At 45.6% G+C, this 19,539-nt stretch overlaps 1 protein-coding gene across 1 annotated transcript in view; it reads right to left on the minus strand.

The window, feature by feature from the left end:
• ACAP3 (ArfGAP with coiled-coil, ankyrin repeat and PH domains 3) overlaps positions 1-19,539 on the minus strand; it is a gene marked incomplete at its 5' end in the record, with an annotated part of 104,316 nt that overhangs the window by 66,251 nt on the left and 18,526 nt on the right. Inside the window, 2 exons of the mRNA XM_088470316.1 lie at positions 1,078-1,261; positions 8,502-8,560. Coding sequence (XP_088326442.1) covers positions 1,078-1,261; positions 8,502-8,560 — 243 coding nt within the window. The remainder of the gene's footprint in view (positions 1-1,077; positions 1,262-8,501; positions 8,561-19,539) is intronic.

A 19,539-nucleotide genomic window follows, 5' to 3' on the forward strand; every position in this document is an offset into this window, starting at 1 on the left:
CAGTAGATAGAAAGGCAAGGGTGGACCAGGCACAGTTTTGGGCTAGGTGTAGATTGGGAAAATTAAAACAAACATTTTAAATGAAACCTAGAAGTGCTCCTGGCGGATAAGCACTTTATTTTGCAGTTCGTAAATAACCCTACATGAATCTTTTAGGATACACTAATGCCGGTAGCACAATCAGATTTCATTTTGCAGGCACTAAATATACTGTAGGAACCTACAAACCTGTATCATCCAGACATCCACAATTGTGCATATCTTTTTTCAACAAGTCTGCTTATCATTATACTAACCCCTCTAGAGACGTTCACATCTCTCTCTCAAATTGCCCTCCTGCAACTTTTGCTTAGTCTAATGCTTTTCCTTTTTGTCTTTATTCTGTGCTTTTCAGCAATGCTTTTACAGTTGTTTAAGTCTGTCTCCCTGGTATATGACCCAGCTCTGCATTGCTTGTCGTACTGCATAAAATTATACCTGGACAGTGGTATCACAGCTGTGTAATAACAAAAATTTTCATGATACAAATTCCTGACTGAAAAGCACAGATGGAAGTTAACAGAAAATCAAAGTATTCAGTGATAGTTATTATCATTATTATAATTCACCTATAAAGGTGCCATAAAGGATACAAAGATCTGTATAATGTAAAAAAGTTGTAGAAAATGTACAAGCAAATAGTCATCTGTAAGTAGAACAGCCCTTTAAACCATCTGTCAGCATCGCACTCTGTACAGGTCAAGTTACCTAAAGGGGCCTGATTTATATTTACACATTAGCCCAGGTGAGGCCTGTAAAACGTGGCCGTCATAGTGGGCATGCATTGTAAAATGTGGCCGTATTTAGCATCACTTGCATGTGCACCACCTTATGTGTAGATAAGCAGGTCAGGGCGTGCATGTACAGGATGAGTACAGTATGGGCGTGCTACACTCATTTCTCATTATACTTGGCCACATCACCAGTTACTGTATGTCAAAAATGTAAATATTTTTTCCTTCAACACCATAGAGACTTTAAACCATAAGATTACATATTTAATATAACATAAACAAGAAGTTGGAAGTAGAAGCTCACTTGTAGTACATAGTCCAGGGCCAGGTGCCGGAAGCACTTCCTTGTAATTGTCAGGGTACCCGTAGCTTCCTCCACCTCGTGCGGCTTATGGCGGGGGGCCTGAGCGTTTTTCACTAGTGCAATGTCCAAATCCTCTCTCACTTTGTCAAACTGCTTCTTTGACTCCTTGAACTTCCTGACATCCCTGAAATTTCCATAGATAACACAAGTCCCAAATCATCAGTGGGTAAGTCAAGTAAAAGTGCTTCAATTAAACATAGTGTCTATATTCCCTCAGATTTATTTAATGTAAAGAAATAAGTTTTACAGTATAAAACCTGTTATAGTCACATTTGGTATGACACATGACATTATTTATGAGGTGATCATGCAAGGTACAAGTAAATCCTAAAAAATATTATTTATATAAACTATATACTATTCACTAATATATATGTAAATGAGGGTTCCCTTAGTATGTATGTTCCTACAGGCAGGGCCTGTCACCCTCTTGCTCATCCCCTGCACCATCCTGATGGGAAGCAGTCGGGAAGCCGATGGACGGAATCCCGACCGTCGGCTTCCCGACTGTCTAATCCTGGCAAGAGTTAAATGACAGGCATCGAAATCCTGACGTCTGTCATTTTCCCTACACCGGGAGCCCGACACCCGGCTTACCGATCGAAGGTAAGCCGGGCGCCAGGCGCAGAGCCGCGGGGTCGGAGAGGGTCAGGGTTCCCAGGGTGGACTTAGGGTTACGCAACCCCCCAGGAGGGTAGGTTTAGGCTAGGAGAAGGGAGGGTTAGAGTTAGGCACCCCCCCCGAGGCACTTAGGTTTAGGTGGTGGGGAAGGGGGGGTTAGGCACGGAGAGGGGGGCTTAGGGTTAGGCACTTGGGGAGGAGGTTAGGGTTAGGGGGGAGAATAGGTTAGTCAATACTTACCTTTCGACGATCAGGATTTTCACTGCTGCTGGGATGCCGCTGCGGCCGGCGGTAAATCATACTGAATCCATCCTTGTTACCAGTGCTCTGCTCCCTTGTCGCCTTTTCCTATTCAGTGACTCAGACTCATTTTTCGCCCATAGCTTGGGTACAGGATTACGGAGCACTGATGCAGCTCACTGTATGCTAATGCTAGCGCTGCCCGTTTCTGCCCTACCTAGTCTACGGTGTGTGAATGGTATTTTGTACTTATGCTTTGATCTGCTAGTGTATTTTGCATATTGTAACTATTCCCTGAAACTCTGTTACTGTTTTCTGTGTATACCTTGGTACCGAGCTACATGCACTTAAAAATAAAAGTTAATAATAATCAGAATATTAGATAAATTTTATCCTTTTAAATGGAAAATAAATCATATTATTTGTATTTTGTCCATGAATGTTAATGAATAAAACAAGCTTTATCCATAGACTCCCCTAATGGGCAATCTGTGAAACTGGGGTCTGTGGTCCTGATTCAGGGATTTACGTAAATCCAATAATTACGCAAATCTCCAATGCTTGCAGATCTGTGCATGCACAGGAGCCATACTGCACAGATGCAGATCTGTTTCTGCAATATCGACCGCAGTGCCCCAAAAGCCGCAGCATGATTGACTTGCTGCTGGCTTTTGGGGGTGGCTACGGTGAGCGTTCTAGAAAACGGGGGCATTGGTCCTGTTTTCGGGGTGTGCCATGGACTATCCGACTAATTAATAGGCTACTGAGCCACAATCTTACATTGCGTTGCCACTAGGCTGTTTTAGTGCCCGATTTTGAAATGCTAAAATGCGCCCTGTCCTTATGGGTTACAGTGAAAGAGTCACCGTCGGGTTAATAGATGCCGAACTTTGGAGTTGCCCAGCATCTCCGTAAGTGCTAGGCACCGCTCCTGCAGTGATGAAAAGGGGGTGCATTTTAAGGACATGCCCCCTTTTCAAGGGATCATACCCCCTTTTCGAGCAGGCGTGCGCCAGTGACCATTTTCACGCCAGGCACCCTCCCATCCTCCGGCCTTGGCATGAGCACTACTTACGCTGGGTAGACACTGGGTGTACAGCTGAACCAGCGACAATGATGTAACAACTGGTTCCTGCAGCCAGACATATCGTTCGGCTGATTGGTGAGTGTGCATGCACAGCCTCATACTTACCAAATCAGTCGGTTTGCCGTTCCGTCTTCAAGTGTGTACCCCATATTAGACATATAGGTGCGGATTCTGAGTCACACGCAGGTTTTGTGAATACAGAGACGCCCACTTGCAGAGCCTTGTGGAGGTGCAAATCCGCCTCGTGTGTCATCCGACGCACCATCAAAACTTGCATGAGCCCTATGGCAGGTGCAGTTTCCTTGTCTGACCATGGCCTCTTGTGTGAGCGGTTGTGCGTCTTTGGACATTTTTGCATCTGATTAGCCACACCCCCGTTACTTCCAAGGTACTCCCACTAACTGTGCGTCCAATTCTGCTCTGCGTCCCTGAGCTGTAACAATCAGCGGAGTGAGACTCAGAGGCGAGCGCAGACTGAAAACATTGGACAACTGCGTGCGGCATTGACAATGTCTGCGACTCGGAATCAGGCCCATAGAGTTCTTATACAGAGGGGCAGCAATTTTCTTTTTGTGGTGAAACCCTTTGTTAACCCTCAATATTACCTGTGCTCTAAAACAGATGATAAAACATTGCCTCTTCTATCCGATTTGATGCAAATTCTATTATAGTCCCATAAAATATAAGTCAATGCACTGACTTGTCCTGCCTTTGAGCATGGCCCATGACTGAATGTTTCTTTACGAGCCACAGTGACCCCAGCACAATCGCAGAATGACTGGTCTGTAATCACAGGATAACATATGTGGGTGGCCAGTAATCCTGCAGGGATAAAAGCCATCGTCACTGGGTGTTTGAAGCTTCTGTGACAAGGTAACTAATAACAATGGGTGTGAAGAATGTATCTAGCCAACAATAAATGGCAGTATAGAAGTGACCCTTTGGACACAATTTATTGAATAAAATGGGTAATAACTGTGCTTGCAATGATGTATTTAAGACACTATTGGGGCTTTACATAAATAATTTATATACTGAGATTACGGGAAGTCTTTTGATTGGGTATTTTAGGTTTAGTGACCCCGGGTTGTAATTAGCTTTTATCATTAAGTTTTCTTGTCTATAGAGTTGCATAAAATCCCATTGCATTGAGCAGTGAGATAAAATGACACTAACAAGGAAAGAAAAACAACGGCAGACACTGGCCGGTGAACAGAACGCACATTAATATGAGTCTTATTGGGAAGACGTAGAGGACAGGAAGGAGGGAAAGTAAGTGTGGGGGATGTCAGGTTAGTTTAAGTGCCCCTCCCCCCTCCCACGCACACAGAGCTTCTGCTACTGACAGATTCTCACTTAATTACCCGTTGCCATAGAAACGGTCTCCCTCCGCCTGCCAGCGATGGTGCTGCTCTCGTGGCCTACATACATCCATCTCATTGTTCAACCTGTGCAGCTGCTGCAGAGGCCCTGCTCTACCCCAGCTCCAATAGAGTCAATGAAGGAAACTATGGCTAAAATATAGAGTTCCCATTAAAAAAGGTGCTTCTTATACCGTCCTCAACAGGATGATTTTCTGTCTACATAACACTATTGATCATTTCCATCATTCCCACTTCCTCCGGGTCTCTCTATTATCTACCTGCTTACCTTTCACTCTTATGGTGCATACACACGGTCCAACTTAAAAGAACGATATAAACGATAACGATATCGTTTATATCGTTCTTTTTTTCAACCGCTCTAACGACCAAACGATAGTCGAAATCTATATAGACCATAACCCGTGCATGCAGGCCATCCTGGTCGATATCGACCAGGTTAGCCTGTTTATTCTAGGGACCCGTGATCGTTAGGGGGTTTGTGCATGTGCTGGATGTTCGATATCGAACATCCAGCACATGCAGGACGATCAGACGACGATATCTGATCGTTTGCTGATCAACCCATTGTGTACGGGCCATTAAAGAGGGTCATGAAATGAAAATATTTTTTGTACATAAAAGAGCTACTAAAAACATTTAAAAATATATATGTAAGTCAGCTAGTACAGTTAGATAACATTTGGTGTTCATCATCGTATGTGCATTTCCTGGATAGGAGCTGCTGCTCTCTGCTATCAGCCTTTGATCCTTCCACACTCCAGCCTTCATTTTATTTTATTTCATCCAGTGGGACTGCTGATAGGAGTCTTTCATATAGGAAATATGCTTCTTTCATGTCCACATCTTTATTTGGCCATATATTCAGTTACAATAGTCTCCTGAATTGGTTACATACTGTATATATGTGAATCTTATTAGTAGCTCTGTTTATATAAAGCAGCTGGAACTTTGCTTTACTGATAATGAGTACTTGCAATAAATACTGCAGTCTCTTGTATATAGTGCTATCTGTCACTGTACCTCAGACAGCAGCAGGATCCCACCTTGTGCTGTGGTGTGTGTGATGTCTGCTGTACCAAATTGTGTCTGGTTTCCACTTTACCTGTAGCTCCATCACTCTACCTGGTATCTTTCACACAGGCTGACCCTAAAGGACATATACAAAAGGCAAACACTGTGGACACACAAAGCATGTGCCACTAGCACACAGAGGTGCATGCCTAGATCACAGTCTCTGGAAAAGAACCCGTATAAAATCAATCCCTGCCTAGTTTTGTGAGTTGGATAATGCTCCAGGGTGACGGCAGTAAAAAAAAAAAATACTTGTCTACTCGCTGGAATGGATCCACCTTCACTTTATCCTGTAGTGGGTGGGGCCTTGATATCACAACTTGGCCCCCATTTACTAAAGAGTTTTACCACCTAAACGAGTGATAAATGTCACTGTGAATGATAAATGGTGCTCCAGCCAATCAGCTCCCAACTTTCATTTTTCTAACAGATGACAGTTGGGAGCTGATTGGCTGGAGCACCATTTATCATACACAGTGACATTTATCACTCGTTTTGGTGATAAAACTCGTTAGTAAATGAGGCCCTTTGTGTCATCATGATCCCACTGCTGCTGCATAATGACACAAATCGCATCATTGCACAGCAATAAAACAACATCATCATGTGACCCGCTCTTGCCGCTTGAGCTTCCCCCTCTGGGACCTCCCAAGAAGGGACTGGGAGGCCCATAATGTAGGAAAGAGAGTAAAATGGTTGTATTAAATTCCAACCTACCACACTTTATTCCTTTAAACCGGCTTTCCCACTAACATACTGTTCTGCTTAGCTTCGTTTAAGTCTTAAATTAATAGTAGAAGTGAATGGACATCAGAACTGTCTGCATAACCTGTAACTTGTGTGTTTGAATGTTTTGCTGCACCTAGAGAGGAGATCTCCCTCAGACATGGGATGCAACCTGCAGTTTCACAAGTATAGGGTACCACTGGCAACTCAATCGCTAGCACATCAGAGGCATCAGAGCATTCATGTCCTTTTGTGGGTACAAAAAGGCTGTATGCCCACCAATAAAGCAGGTAGTGCCATATAAATGTGACCTCTCCGTCCATTTATCTCATTTAATCCGCTCCATATCATTAAAATTAAATCAAATTTTTCCACTTCAGAGCAAACTAGGTGCACTTCTCTCCCTAATTCGCATTTGGGCAATATTGCCTCCAAACTGACCAACTCCGCCAATCAACCACCTTTAGTGGATTTAGGACCTGATTCAGACCCGCTCGCTAGCAAGCGGCCGCTCGTTGCAGACGATGTTCACTAATGTGCGCATGCGTGTAGTTCGCAGCACACAAACCAGTACGAGCGATCGGAATGTGCTCACTCACCCTTCCATGACAGCCCAGTGGAATGAGTGACAGGAGAGGTCGTTTGTGGGTGGTAACAGGGGCAATAATAATAATAATAATAATAATAATAATAATAATAATTTTATTTATATAGCGCTTTTCTCCTAAAGGACTCAAAGTGCTTTACACTTACAGTACAAAATACAAAACAAGCTTAAACAAGGGACATTAGTGAAATGCTTGGGTGAATAGGTGAGTCTTGAGTCTATTTTTGAAGGATTCTAGAGTGGAGGCCTCTCGAACTGTGCGGGGAAGTGAGTTCCATAAGGTTGGAGCCACAAAACTGAAAGCTCGACCCCCAGACGAATTCCGTGAGCTTCTAGGTACTGTTAATAGTCCTTTGTCAACGGATCGCAGTAATCGAGTGGGACAGCAGGGAATCAGAAGCTGCTTCAGGTACCCTGGGCCATGGTCATGAAGGGCTTTGTAAGTTATTAATCCAATCTTGAAAGCAATTCGCCATCTGACAGGCAGCCAGTGAAGGGAGTAGAGAATGGGTGTTATGTGGCTGGAACGGGGCTGGTTGGTTAATAGCCTGGCAGCTGCGTTTTGTAGCATCTGCAAGCGGTGTAATTCTTTTGCTGGGAGACCGAGGTAGAGGCCGTTGCAGTAGTCTAGGCGTGATGATATAAATGCATGTATGACTTTAGGCAGATCTTCTGAGGGAATTAAGTGCTTGATTCTGGCAATGTTCCTCAGATGAAAGAATGAGGATTTGATTGTGGCTGATACCTGATGTTTAAGTGTCAAGCCACTATCCAGGACAACACCAAGATGGTTATAATGGGGGGGTGGAGTTGTGGACGCAGGCGTGCCAGAGAGTTTCAACGCCGTTTCAGAGGCGTGCATAATTAACAGGCAGCGTCATAGTACACGTCACGTCGTTGATTTTTACACAGAACTGCTCGCAGTGCTTGCAGTACGGTACAGTCAACCGCAAGCGCTGTGGTCAGATCCGATGGCTCCCGATGTTCCGATGGTTGTATATACTTCCTGGAGATGACGTACGCTAGTGGGCGGCTAAGGACAGGCTGGTGGGTGTCTATAAACACAAAGTGATCGCTCGACAAAACATAGTGGGAGTGCTTATGCCTTGCCGAGCGAGCGGCTGCCTTGACGTCACTTAGCTGAATTACCATACGCTGGAAGCGAGCGGGTCTGAATCAGGTCCTTAGTGCACAGTTGCACCCTTTTAACAAAATACATTTTAGGAAATGGATGCAGATGTGCAGTAATCCACAGCAACCATTTACTTGCCAGTCTAACATGACTGAGTAAAGCCATCACCTGATTGGCTGCAATGAGTTACTGCATGTCAGTAAATTATTCCCACTTCTTCTTAAGATCAAACACTGGAAAGTTTTCAGTTATACAAAAACATAATCTGAAAACTGAACAGGACATCCCTAAACCTGATTTAATGGATGAATTTCACAGAGGTAAATATATGTGCTTTCACACAAAGGTGCTAATGCTAACCATATATACACTGGTCCCAGTCAATGGACTGTATGAACAGCTAGCACCACCTTGTAGACAGCTCCCTCTGCAGACACAGACATCACAACTCACAAATGTCACCAAGAACTTTTGACCCTAGTGAAAGTGACTTACTCTTTCACAAAGATGTGGAGCTGCTGTCGTACAGAGCGCTGTGCCTGATCAAACAATATCTGAAAGAGAAGAAAAGTGTAGTTATTTTATCATTCTTATAGATTTCTCACTAATAACTAATCATTAATTGTAGTTTTGGTAACTAAATAGGAAACATAACAGTATGAAAGTAGCTATCCCTCTTTACAATAGTTGTAACCAATTCTCTGCACTCTTTCCTGCATGTGTGGCACATCACACCACCTGCCACAGGGGTACAGCCTCACTAAGTATAGCCAAACTATTCATTTCAGCACTATGGGACATTCTCTGCAACGGCAAACGCAGGTTTTCCAGAGGGGGGTTTCCAAATAGTTGATTTTAGCACAATTGTGGCCAGTCCATGAAGAGAACATAACTGTAGCACTTAACGAGTCATAATATACGTCATACAAACTACAGTATAGTGTATGTAATAATTCTTACATGAACAGGGCCAGCGATCACAGTATGCCTTTATATGTAGGGCCAGTGATCACAGTATGCCTTTATATGTAGGGCCAGTGATCACAGTATGCCTTTATATGTAGGGCCAGCAATCACAGTATGCCTTTATATGTAGGGCCAGCGATCACAGTATGCCTTTATATGTAGGGCCAGCGATCACAGTATGCCATTATATGTAGGGCCAGTGATCACAGTATGCCATTATATGTAGGGCCAGTGATCACAGTATGCCATTATATGTAGGGCCAGTGATCACAGTATGCCTTTATATGTAGGGCCAGTGATCACAGTATGCCTTTATATGTAGGGCCAGTGATCACAGTATGCCATTATATGTAGGGCCAGCGATCACAGTATGCCTTTATATGTAGGGCCAGCGATCACAGTATGCCATTATATGTAGGGCCAGCGATCACAGTATGCCTTTATTTGTAGGGCTAGCGATCACAGTATGCCTTTATATGTAGGGCCAGCGATCACAGTATGCCATTATATGTAGGGCCAGCGATCACAGTATGCCATTATATGTAGGGCCAGCGATCACAGTATGCCATTATATGTAGGGCCAGCGATCACAGTATGCCATTATATGTAGGGCCAGCGATCACAGTATGCCATTATATGTAGGGCCAGCGATCACAGTATGCCTTTATATGTAGGGCCAGCGATCACAGTATGCCTTTATATGTAGGGCCAGTGATCACAGTATGCCTTTATATGTAGGGCCAGTGATCACAGTATGCCTTTATATGTAGGGCCAGCGATCACAGTATGCCATTATATGTAGGGCCAGCGATCACAGTATGCCATTATATGTAGGGCCAGCGATCACAGTATGCCATTATATGTAGGGCCAGCGATCACAGTATGCCATTATATGTAGGGCCAGCGATCACAGTATGCCTTTATATGTAGGGCCAGCGATCACAGTATGCCTTTATATGTAGGGCCAGTGATCACAGTATGCCTTTATATGTAGGGCCATCCTGCCTGAGCTGAATGCTTTTATTTTAGATGTGGGCTCCATTCCAGATCATTTGAGCAAAAGAACCTTGCACTGCTCTGGACATATATGTACACATTGGTCTCCTTATGCACTGCATAGTGTATTATTATACAGTATTAATAATTGACCCTATAGATGGTCTATATCAGTGCACGCCTAACAGTGCATGTTTTCCAGATCTACTAGTTAGTGCACAAGTGTATTCATTACAGGCTCACACATTTCAATAGGCGTTTTCCTATGCTCTGGGCATGCATGATGTGCATTGGGCCTATATGTATAGGGTAGATCAGCCCCCTATGCAGTGCACCAATGCAGTAAATGGTAGGGTCTCTCGTTCTATTCCCCTGGAGAGAGGCATGAGACAAGGGTTACCTGAAGCTGCCAGTTAGGCCCAGATCACTCCCCTGCATCCTACTTATCCAATTCCTTATTATGTTGAGATACAAATTTTTCCTAACCTCTCTGGTAAGCAGGATCAATGTTGTTAAAGTAACGATCTTACCAAAGACTTTGTATACTGTTCCATAAGCACTCAGAGTCCTTAATCTTTTTGTTACATGTACACTCCAACAACCCAAGCAACAGGCATGTCTTGTGGCTCTCCTCTACTTGTACTGGAAGGACTAGCTTAGATATCTGACATAAATCCTGCCTTGCACAAGTTATCTGTAAAAACCAAGCCAGCTGGTATAACTTATTCATATATGTAGAATAGGTTCAACATAAACTGCTTCCCTGCGGTATACGTTTAGGATGCCGGCGGCCGCAATACCGACCGCCGAGTTCCCGACTCCTCAATCCCGGCTAGGGTTAAATGACAGGCGTCTAAAATCTAGACGCCTGTCATTACCCCTACGCCGGGAGACTGGCACCCCGATCGAAGGGATGCCGGGCGCCGCAAGCGGACAGCTGCAGGGGGGAGAGGGTTAGGGCTCCCAGGGGGGACTTAGGGTTAGGCACCCCCCGGGAGGGTTAGGGTTAGGCTAGGGGAAGGGGGGGTTAGGGTTAGGCACCCGCGGGGGGAGGTTAGGTTTAGGCATCGGGGAAGGGGAGGGCAGGTTTAGGCACTTAGAGGGAGGATTAGGGTTAGGCGCTTGGGGGGGAGGTTAGGTTAGTTAGTACTTACCTGGGGACGATCAGGATTTCCAGCGCTGTCGGGCTGCCGCTGCCGGGATCGCTTCCTCTGTCGGCCTGACGCTGCTGGGATTCAATCTGCCGGCCATACGGCCGGCGGTATTACATACCTATTCCTTCCCTGCACAAATCTGGCTGATGCATGCGCATATTTGTAAGGACTAGTCCAACAAATCAGTAAGGTAACCCTTACTGTTCTCTGCCAGTGATACTGGGCTATCCGAGTATCGCTCCGCTGCCTTGGCATGATAGAGAACACAATAAATAGGCGCTTTATAGTTCATGTGTAATTTCCATCTAAGCAACCAATCCCGAGTAGACTTCTGGCAGCCAATGTGGTTGTGCCCTCAGATTTCTAGTTTCTAGCAAGAGGTTATGGAGCTACTACCACTGTTTCTTAATGGGATGCGGTCAACATCCTGACCGCGGGGATTCCGGTGCTCAGAATGCCGATGCCGGAATCCCCGGCACCTGTCAGAATCCTGATGCCGGCATCCCAACTGCCAGAATCCAGAAGGTAAGTAGCGGGGTAAGGGGAAGGGTTAGCATTAGGCACTAAGGGGGGAGAGTTAGGTTTAGGTTGTGGGGAGGGGAGGGGGAGGTTAGGTTTAGGCACTGGGAAGGAAAGGTTAGGGAATGGGGGAGGGTTAGGATACCTACCGACAGGTGTCAGTATCCTAACCCTGTCGGGATGCCGGCGTTGGGATTCTGACCGCCGGGTTACCCAAGCGCCGGCATCTCGTACCCATCCCACTTTAACACTGTTCCATGGCTGTGCCCTTGAAGATAGTGTGCTTTGTACATCTACTTGCCTATTTTCAATGGGTTTTGATACTGTTTTGACCTTTTATTTTGGAGTGATGAAAAGTAAAATAATAATATACATTGAGTACATTTGAATTTATGATAGTCTATCATGTATACATTCTGTACAAAACATTTCACCAACTTCTCGTCTCAGCAATCAATTCATGAAGCCTTGAAATGTGAGGTGTAAGGATTTTGCCAAAAAAGGAGACTATCGCAACCTTTATGGGAAGGTGCATATCCTTTATAACATCACAATATTTCTAAATATTAAAGCGCAACGGAATATGCTGCGCTATATAAGAAACTGTTAATAAATAAAAATAAAATAAAAAAATTGTAAGTTAGCTCATGTCAAAATTGGGCCAGCAGAGGGCACCAGCTATTCACATATGTACTCCCAAGATAATGGCAACCACACCATTTATTTTGTAGTAACTTGTGGTATGTAAAAATTGGAAAATTAGTCAAAAGTGACATTGTAATTATGCTCAACATGTACATGTTTATAATTTAGAAACTCTGGTGGATTTTTATTCATCCTCTGCAGATACTATATAGATGATTACAGGCCTGAAAAAAAAAAACATTATTTCAACACTTCTCTAATTAAGTTCATCATTGGAAATGGCTGTTATCCCATCATTTCCAGAAGTAGAGCGATTAGACCCTGGCCTGCCTCAGATATCTAGTAAAACGACAGTCCCTATTTTCATGAATATTGGTACAAATGGCTCCCTCCACGGTTGCACCTCAGCACCAAATCATAAACCTATAAAAACACTTGAATGCGTAAAGTTTGACCAATGTTAAAAAAGTTCATTCTACGTTACACCCAGCTACAGAAACCAAACATTGTAAAAAAAAAAAAAAAAGACAGAATATTGAGGAGAACATTGTTATAATACACATGTATAAACTTGTGTAAAAAATATATCTAGAAAAAGTGAGTTGTGATGTCATTGCCTAAAATCTGTGAGTCAGTGGCGGAACTCCCGGAGACAATGGAGTCATTTGCCGCCGGGCGCCAGCCCTGAAGGGGGCACCTGGCTCCATTGTCATCCGGCCACTGCTGAGGAGGAGCCACCTCCAGTGGCGTAACTACGGAGGATGGAAGGGGTGCGGTCGCACCCCCTGCACCCTCCATTTGCCGGGCGTCCACTGGGTGTGTTACCAGCGGGCGCCCGCTCCTTCTCTCCTCCCCTCCCCGGCGCCACCAAAATGTATCTTGCCTCCGGGCACCTGGGATGAAGTTACGCCACTGCTGTGAGTGCTGACATTATGACGAAGCTAAGATGCCACAAAAGTCATCAGTTGGGGATTTTCCAGGCCTTTTTCATTAATACGGTAAATCCTGCTTGTACAGGTCATAGAAATCTATATTTCATACAAAGACATTCAACCTGCAGCCTGAACTTATCACAGACTTCTAGTATCACTATTATTTACAAAAGTGATTGCACCACATTTTAATATAAATATTGGAGCCGTTCAAATGTTTTTTTTTTAAAAAGTAATAAATCAGGCCCGAAAAATGGACATTAAATAAGGTACTGGGGACTTGCTGTTCAAAAGAGAGCCAGTCACGGCATTGGCGTATCTATAATGGGTGTGCAGTGCACATGGGCCCCTGGGTCCAGACTGCACCATACTTAGCTCTCTGGAGTTCCTCATTGGCTGATGTAGCAGACTGAAATCACTGAAAAAATGGTCTGGAGGCCATTTTCCTGGTGATGTGTGCATGCGCACTAGAGATGTCTCCAGGAACATATCGCAGGCACCACGTTCCCGGAGACGTGAGCATGCACAGTAAACTCTGGCACAAAGCCTACTGTGCTGCCGGAGAGGATGGGGCCCACACAGAGGTTGCACATGGGCCCCCTCCTCTCTTAAACCGCCCCTGAATAGGTATGAAACTGACTGTCTGTACCGACAGTACCAGAGATTCAGACTATGTTGTAGATATTTCAAACTTTATAAAGAGGACATTTGGAGAAGTTTCCCATAGCAACCAATCAACTTCTAGCTATTGTTTGTCAAGCACATTCTATAAAATGATAGCTAGAAGCTGATTGCTATGGGCAACTTCTCCACCTGACCTCTTTAGAAGGTTTGATTAATCTCCCCTTATATTCAAATGAAATGTGCACCATGACATAGAACACTTTCTGCAATTACCTTTATTTAACATCCAAAGATAAACATAGCAAATGCATACTCTAAATTTAGGGCCTGATTCAGACCCGCTCGCGAGCGCTGAGCGCTCGCAAGCGGGTCGATGTTGGGCCAGTGCACATGCGCACGACGGACCCGGCTCCGTCGTGCGCATGCGTGAGACCCGGATAGCCATGAGCAAGCCATAGCTATGGGTCTCGCTACAAAGGGGGCGTGCTGTCGATGGTGAGTGACAGCACGCCCCCTTTGGCGGGCGTGCCGGGGGCGTGGCTGTCCAGACGGAGGTGTTCCCATGGGAACGCCTACCGTCTGGGGCCGGCCCCACTGACATCACAAGTGATGTCAGTGGGAGTGCTTTTGGCTCTATCAGAGGGTCTTGTCGCAAGCCCGATGGTCGCGATGGTCTTGACCATCGCGACCATCTTTTTGGCCGCTTGCTATAGCTGTGGGTGGTCACCCAGAGCTATGCGAGCGGCCAGGAGGCCACTCTAAAAAAAGAGAGGGAGGGCACTGATTCAGAGCGAGCGCTCTGAAAGAGTGTCCGGCTTTGAATCAGGCCCTTATGGTGCGTACACACTGGGCGATAAAGTGGACGACTGAACGATAACGATATCGTTATCGTTCAGTCGTCCACTTTATTGTCCATTTTTAACCCCAAAAAGATGAACGATGACGACGACGCGCGTTCCCGTGGGTCGTTCGTCATCATCATTCATCGGGCTGACATGCAGGCCAACCTGACGATCTCGTTAGCTTGCTGCATGTCAGGGAAAGGGGGAGAGAGCCTGGCGCTGAACGATATCGTTAATGATATCGTTCAGCGGCTGTGCTCAATGTCATGAACGACATTGAGCACAGCCTGCCGGGGACAACACTACACGATATCGCTCAGGGAGCATATCGTGTAGTGTGTACCCACCATATGTCCTTAGTTATTGTGCACTGCAATCAAGTCTGATCTATCTGTATAAAGAAGCAGACTGAGGTTATCATCATAGGCAGCAAGATTCTGGTAGAATTAAAATGTAGGGAACCAAATCAGACATTCCTTAGCAATTTCTCCCATGGCAATAGCTCCAATAAGGAATTAACTGACAATAAGTTTCTCTTACACATGATAATAGACTACAATAAATAAATGTTGCTTTGGGAAGGGAACGAGCAGAGCTATTGTTATTGCTGCCTCAAGCAGCAGAGTGGTAAGAGGCATCTATTCTTAAGTTTCTCAGTCACTGATCACCTAGTCACACTGTGCAGGCAGCCATTTTGTGTGCCTATCACTGAGTCATGAGGCAAGTGAGTCCATAGGCTGCATCTCAGATATATTGGCTTAGCTAACAATATGGCTGCTCCCATGGTGTGCAGGAAACAGGTACACTGATTCATGACACAGTCAGAGTCACAATTGTGCATTTACTGGATTATATGCCATTATCATTCTTCTACCCTAGCTTTCGGTGTGACACGTGGCTTGTCTGTCACATGGACCTGTGTTTTCCCAAGTACAAAAGACATACATACGCAAACAAGGCAGAACGCCATATCTGTCAGATGCTTTGAATTTAGAGCGAATCTGTGCTGACTCAATACTAATTTAGCCTCAGTAAGGGTCCAGTGACAGAAACACATTAGCGAAAGCCAGACATGCCCACTGAAAATGAACAGCAGCCTCAGGAACAGCAATACTGAGTATAATCATTATCTGCCTGTGTTCGTCAGCTATTTCTCTGTAGAAACACTAACAATTTTCAGTAAGGAATGGATGACGAGAGCAGTAACCTAGTTACATAGAGTAGTAGCACGAGTACGCTGTAAGAAATTAAACCAAGGAATGGTGTGTGTATGCATCATCTTACTGTAGGCAGCCGGAAGAAATCATTTATACAATGCATTGTTTAGATGCCACTTAACAGTAAATATCTTAATTTTGATGAGTCATAAGACGGAAGTGGTATCTTAATTTTACAATTGTCAGGTTCACACAGGCTCCTGAGCCTTAGCATCTTAGGCAGCTCACATTAATGGAATGTATTCTATGTTCTATGATGCAAAAGCTTTTCCCAAAGGTGTTTTATAGCCTACATGTAGCAGTGGATCAGCAGGCCCATGCACATCCAGGCAGCCAAGTGAGCAGAAGAGCACATACAAGATGGGCGAGATTTATAAACTGCATGGCACTACCCGCGGCCATGTTGTGTGCAATGTAATATCCTCGCTGCTTGGGCTATAGGCTGTTAGTAGCTGCCTGCTTATTGTAGATGATTGCATCTGTAAACATGTTTTCTGATAGACAAGTAATGCCAAGGACATAAGGTTCCTAATACGTAAGGCAGTGGACAGCAATGATACTAAACGCGAAATGAAGACCACAATAGCTATATTGGTGACAGTAGCAGACTGCCCATCAGTGAACATTATTCATTTATTTTTTTTATTTAATTTTTTTGATTTAATGGTGTAAGATTAGTTTCATTTAGGACAGGGGTCTTCAACCTTGGCCCTCCAGCTGCTGTGGAACTACACATCCCAGCAAGCACTGCCATAGTTTTAGCATGCTGTTATATCAAAAAGGTGGCGGTGCATGCTGGGATGTGTAGTTCCACAGCAGCTGGAGGGCCAAGGTTGAAGACCCCTGATTTATGACAATACCATCATCCACCATTATAAGGAACCGAGGGCCTGATTCAGAACCGGACGCTCTGAACGAGCGCCCGCTCTGAATCAGGGCGTGTTTTTTTTTTTCCAAAGCGGCCTTTTGGACGCTCGCATAGCTGTGGGTTACCACCCACAGCTTATGCGAGCATCCATGATGATGGTCGCAATGGTCAAGACCATTGCGACCATCGGGCTTGCGACGAGACCCTGCTGTAGGGTCACGGTGACCGCAAGCCCTGGAGTGATTTTGGCTCTATCAGAGCCAAAATCACTCCCACTGACATCACTAGTGATGTCAGTGGGGCCGGACCCAGACGGTAGGCGTAGGGAACGCCTCCGTCTGGCAGTCACTCCCCCGCCACGCCCACCAAAGGGGGCGTGCTGTCACTCACCATCGACAGCACGCCCCTTTTGTTGCGAGACCCATAACGACGGCTACCCCGACGTTATTCGGGTCTCGCGCATGCGACGACGGAACTCCCTCCGTCGTTCGCATGCGCACCATCGACCCGCTTGCGAGCGGGTCTGAATCAGGCCCCGAGTCAGTGCTGTAATCTACAATATTTAGTATAATACCATATTTGTATCATTGGGTGTGCACAGTACTTTCACTCTACGCCCTCATAATAAACATAGGGGAGAGAGGCTATATATAAGGTGACAGCATTCCAATTTCATGCATGACATGTATACATGGTAAGTAGTGTGAGTAACTAAAAAAAACAGTTCTATGAATATACTTGTCAGGTGAAGCATAAAGTTAACCAATCACAGAACATTACTAAGAACAGGCGTGATGAATGTAGGATAGTTTTGCTTTATAATTCTCTGCTGCATTCATATTTTTTTCTTTTGTTTTGCACAGTTGGATCTGTGAAGCCGTTTTTATGAATGCTCCCGAATGAGTGATAATGCAAAAAGCAGTGTATAACTAAAGCATGTAATTATTGGCCTCCAAATAATAAGACCATAATCAAAAAGCTTTTCACAGTTAGAAATGGAAACTTACAGTGAAATCTAGCAAAATAAAGCATGTTCACAGAGGGGTGCTACTCTGGCATAGGCTGATAAGGTCAGTTCCAGTCGGGAGGTACCAGATGTTGCAAAAAAAAAAAAGTTTATCAATCCAATTCTGTAGAGAGACAGTGGGCCTGATTCAGACCTGGTCACTAAGCTACGAACGCTCGCTAGGGGCGATAACCGCACATCTGCGCATGTATATGCGTCAAAGTAGGCATGTGCGATCCAGTCACTGCGGACGGGAATTGTGCGCTCGTAGTACACAGACTGAGCGCTACTTTGAGTGACAGATAGCGCCGTTTGTGGGTTGTGACAGGGGAAGGTGCTTGTGAACGGGGAGTGGATGTGCGAATGCAGGCGTGTGAGCGTCAAAACGGAGTTTAATGGGTGTGCATAATTAGCAAAGTAGCGTCATTGTACACGTCACTTGGTTGTTTTTTTGCCTGAACTGATCGCAGTACTTGTGGTGGGGTAGGGGCTACCTCAAGCGCTGCGTGCAGCTCCAATGGGGTCTCGATGTTCCCGATTAATCACACACTTCCTGGAAATGACATGTGCTAAGAGAGAGAGGTGGGCGGCTTTATACTCCTTAAGTACGCTGACTGCCGTCGCCCTCTTAGACATACAGGGCGTCCTTAAGCCAGACAGTGCGATCGCGGGATTTGCATACCCGGCCCCTTTTGGCAGCGAGCGTTCGCAGCTTAACGGCCGGGTCTGAATCATGCCCGGTGTTCATTGTCAAAGAGATTATATAAGGAAGAGTCCCTATAAAATGTTCCTCGTCTTCTATATGGCCACAATACGCAGCACCTAATGGTTAGCGTTATTGCCTCACAGCAATGAGGTCATGGGTTCAATTCCCACCATGGCCGTAAGTGTATGGAGTTTGTATATTCTCCCTGTGCTTGCGTGGGTTTCCTCCGGGTGTTCCGGTTTGCTCCTACACTCCAAAACTATACTGTTAGGTTAACTGTCTCCCAACACAAATTTACCCGGATGTGTATGTGTGTGCATGTGGTAAGGAATACTGGGCCTAATTCAGACCCGCTCGCGAGCACTGAGCGCTCGCAAGCGGGTCGATGTTGGCCCAGTGTGCATGCGCATGAGGGAGCCGGCTCCGTCGTGCGCATGCGCGAGACCCGGGTCTCGTTACAAAGGGGACGTGCTGTCGATGGTGAGTGACAGCACGCCCCCTTTGGTGGGCATTCCGGGGGCGTGGCTGGCCAGACGGAGGCGTTCCCATGGGTACGCCTACCGTCTGGGGCTGGCACCACTGACATCACAAGTGATGTCAGTGGGAGTGCTTTCGGCTCTGATAGAGCCGAAAGCACTCCAGGGCTTGCGGCAACGAGACCCTACCGCAAGGGTCTTGTCGCAAGCCCGATGGTCGCGATGGTCTCGACCATCGCGACCATCAACCTGGCCGCTCGCTATAGCTGTGGGTGGTCACCCACAGCTATACGAGCGGCCAGGAGGCCGCTCTAAAAATTCAGAGGAACGGCCCTGATTCAGAGTGAGCGCTGTGTCAAGGTGCCCACAGACATAGCGATAGTTTACACGATCTGGCCGATTCCGACGAATCGTGACGACAGATCGTGTAAAATATGGCCAAATCGTGAGGAAATCGTGAGTCCTAACTCACGATCAGGATGCGATGCGCGTCCCCGCTGGTCGCACATCGCATCGTCAGATCTGCCGTGCAGTAGGGCAGATCTGACAATCTGGGACAAAATGCACTGGGGAAAAAAAAAA

The sequence above is a fragment of the Taudactylus pleione genome, unplaced genomic scaffold (genome assembly GCF_031769625.1).
Source record: "Taudactylus pleione unplaced genomic scaffold, aTauple2 ptg000097l, whole genome shotgun sequence".
NCBI classification, from domain to species: domain Eukaryota; kingdom Metazoa; phylum Chordata; class Amphibia; order Anura; family Myobatrachidae; genus Taudactylus; species Taudactylus pleione.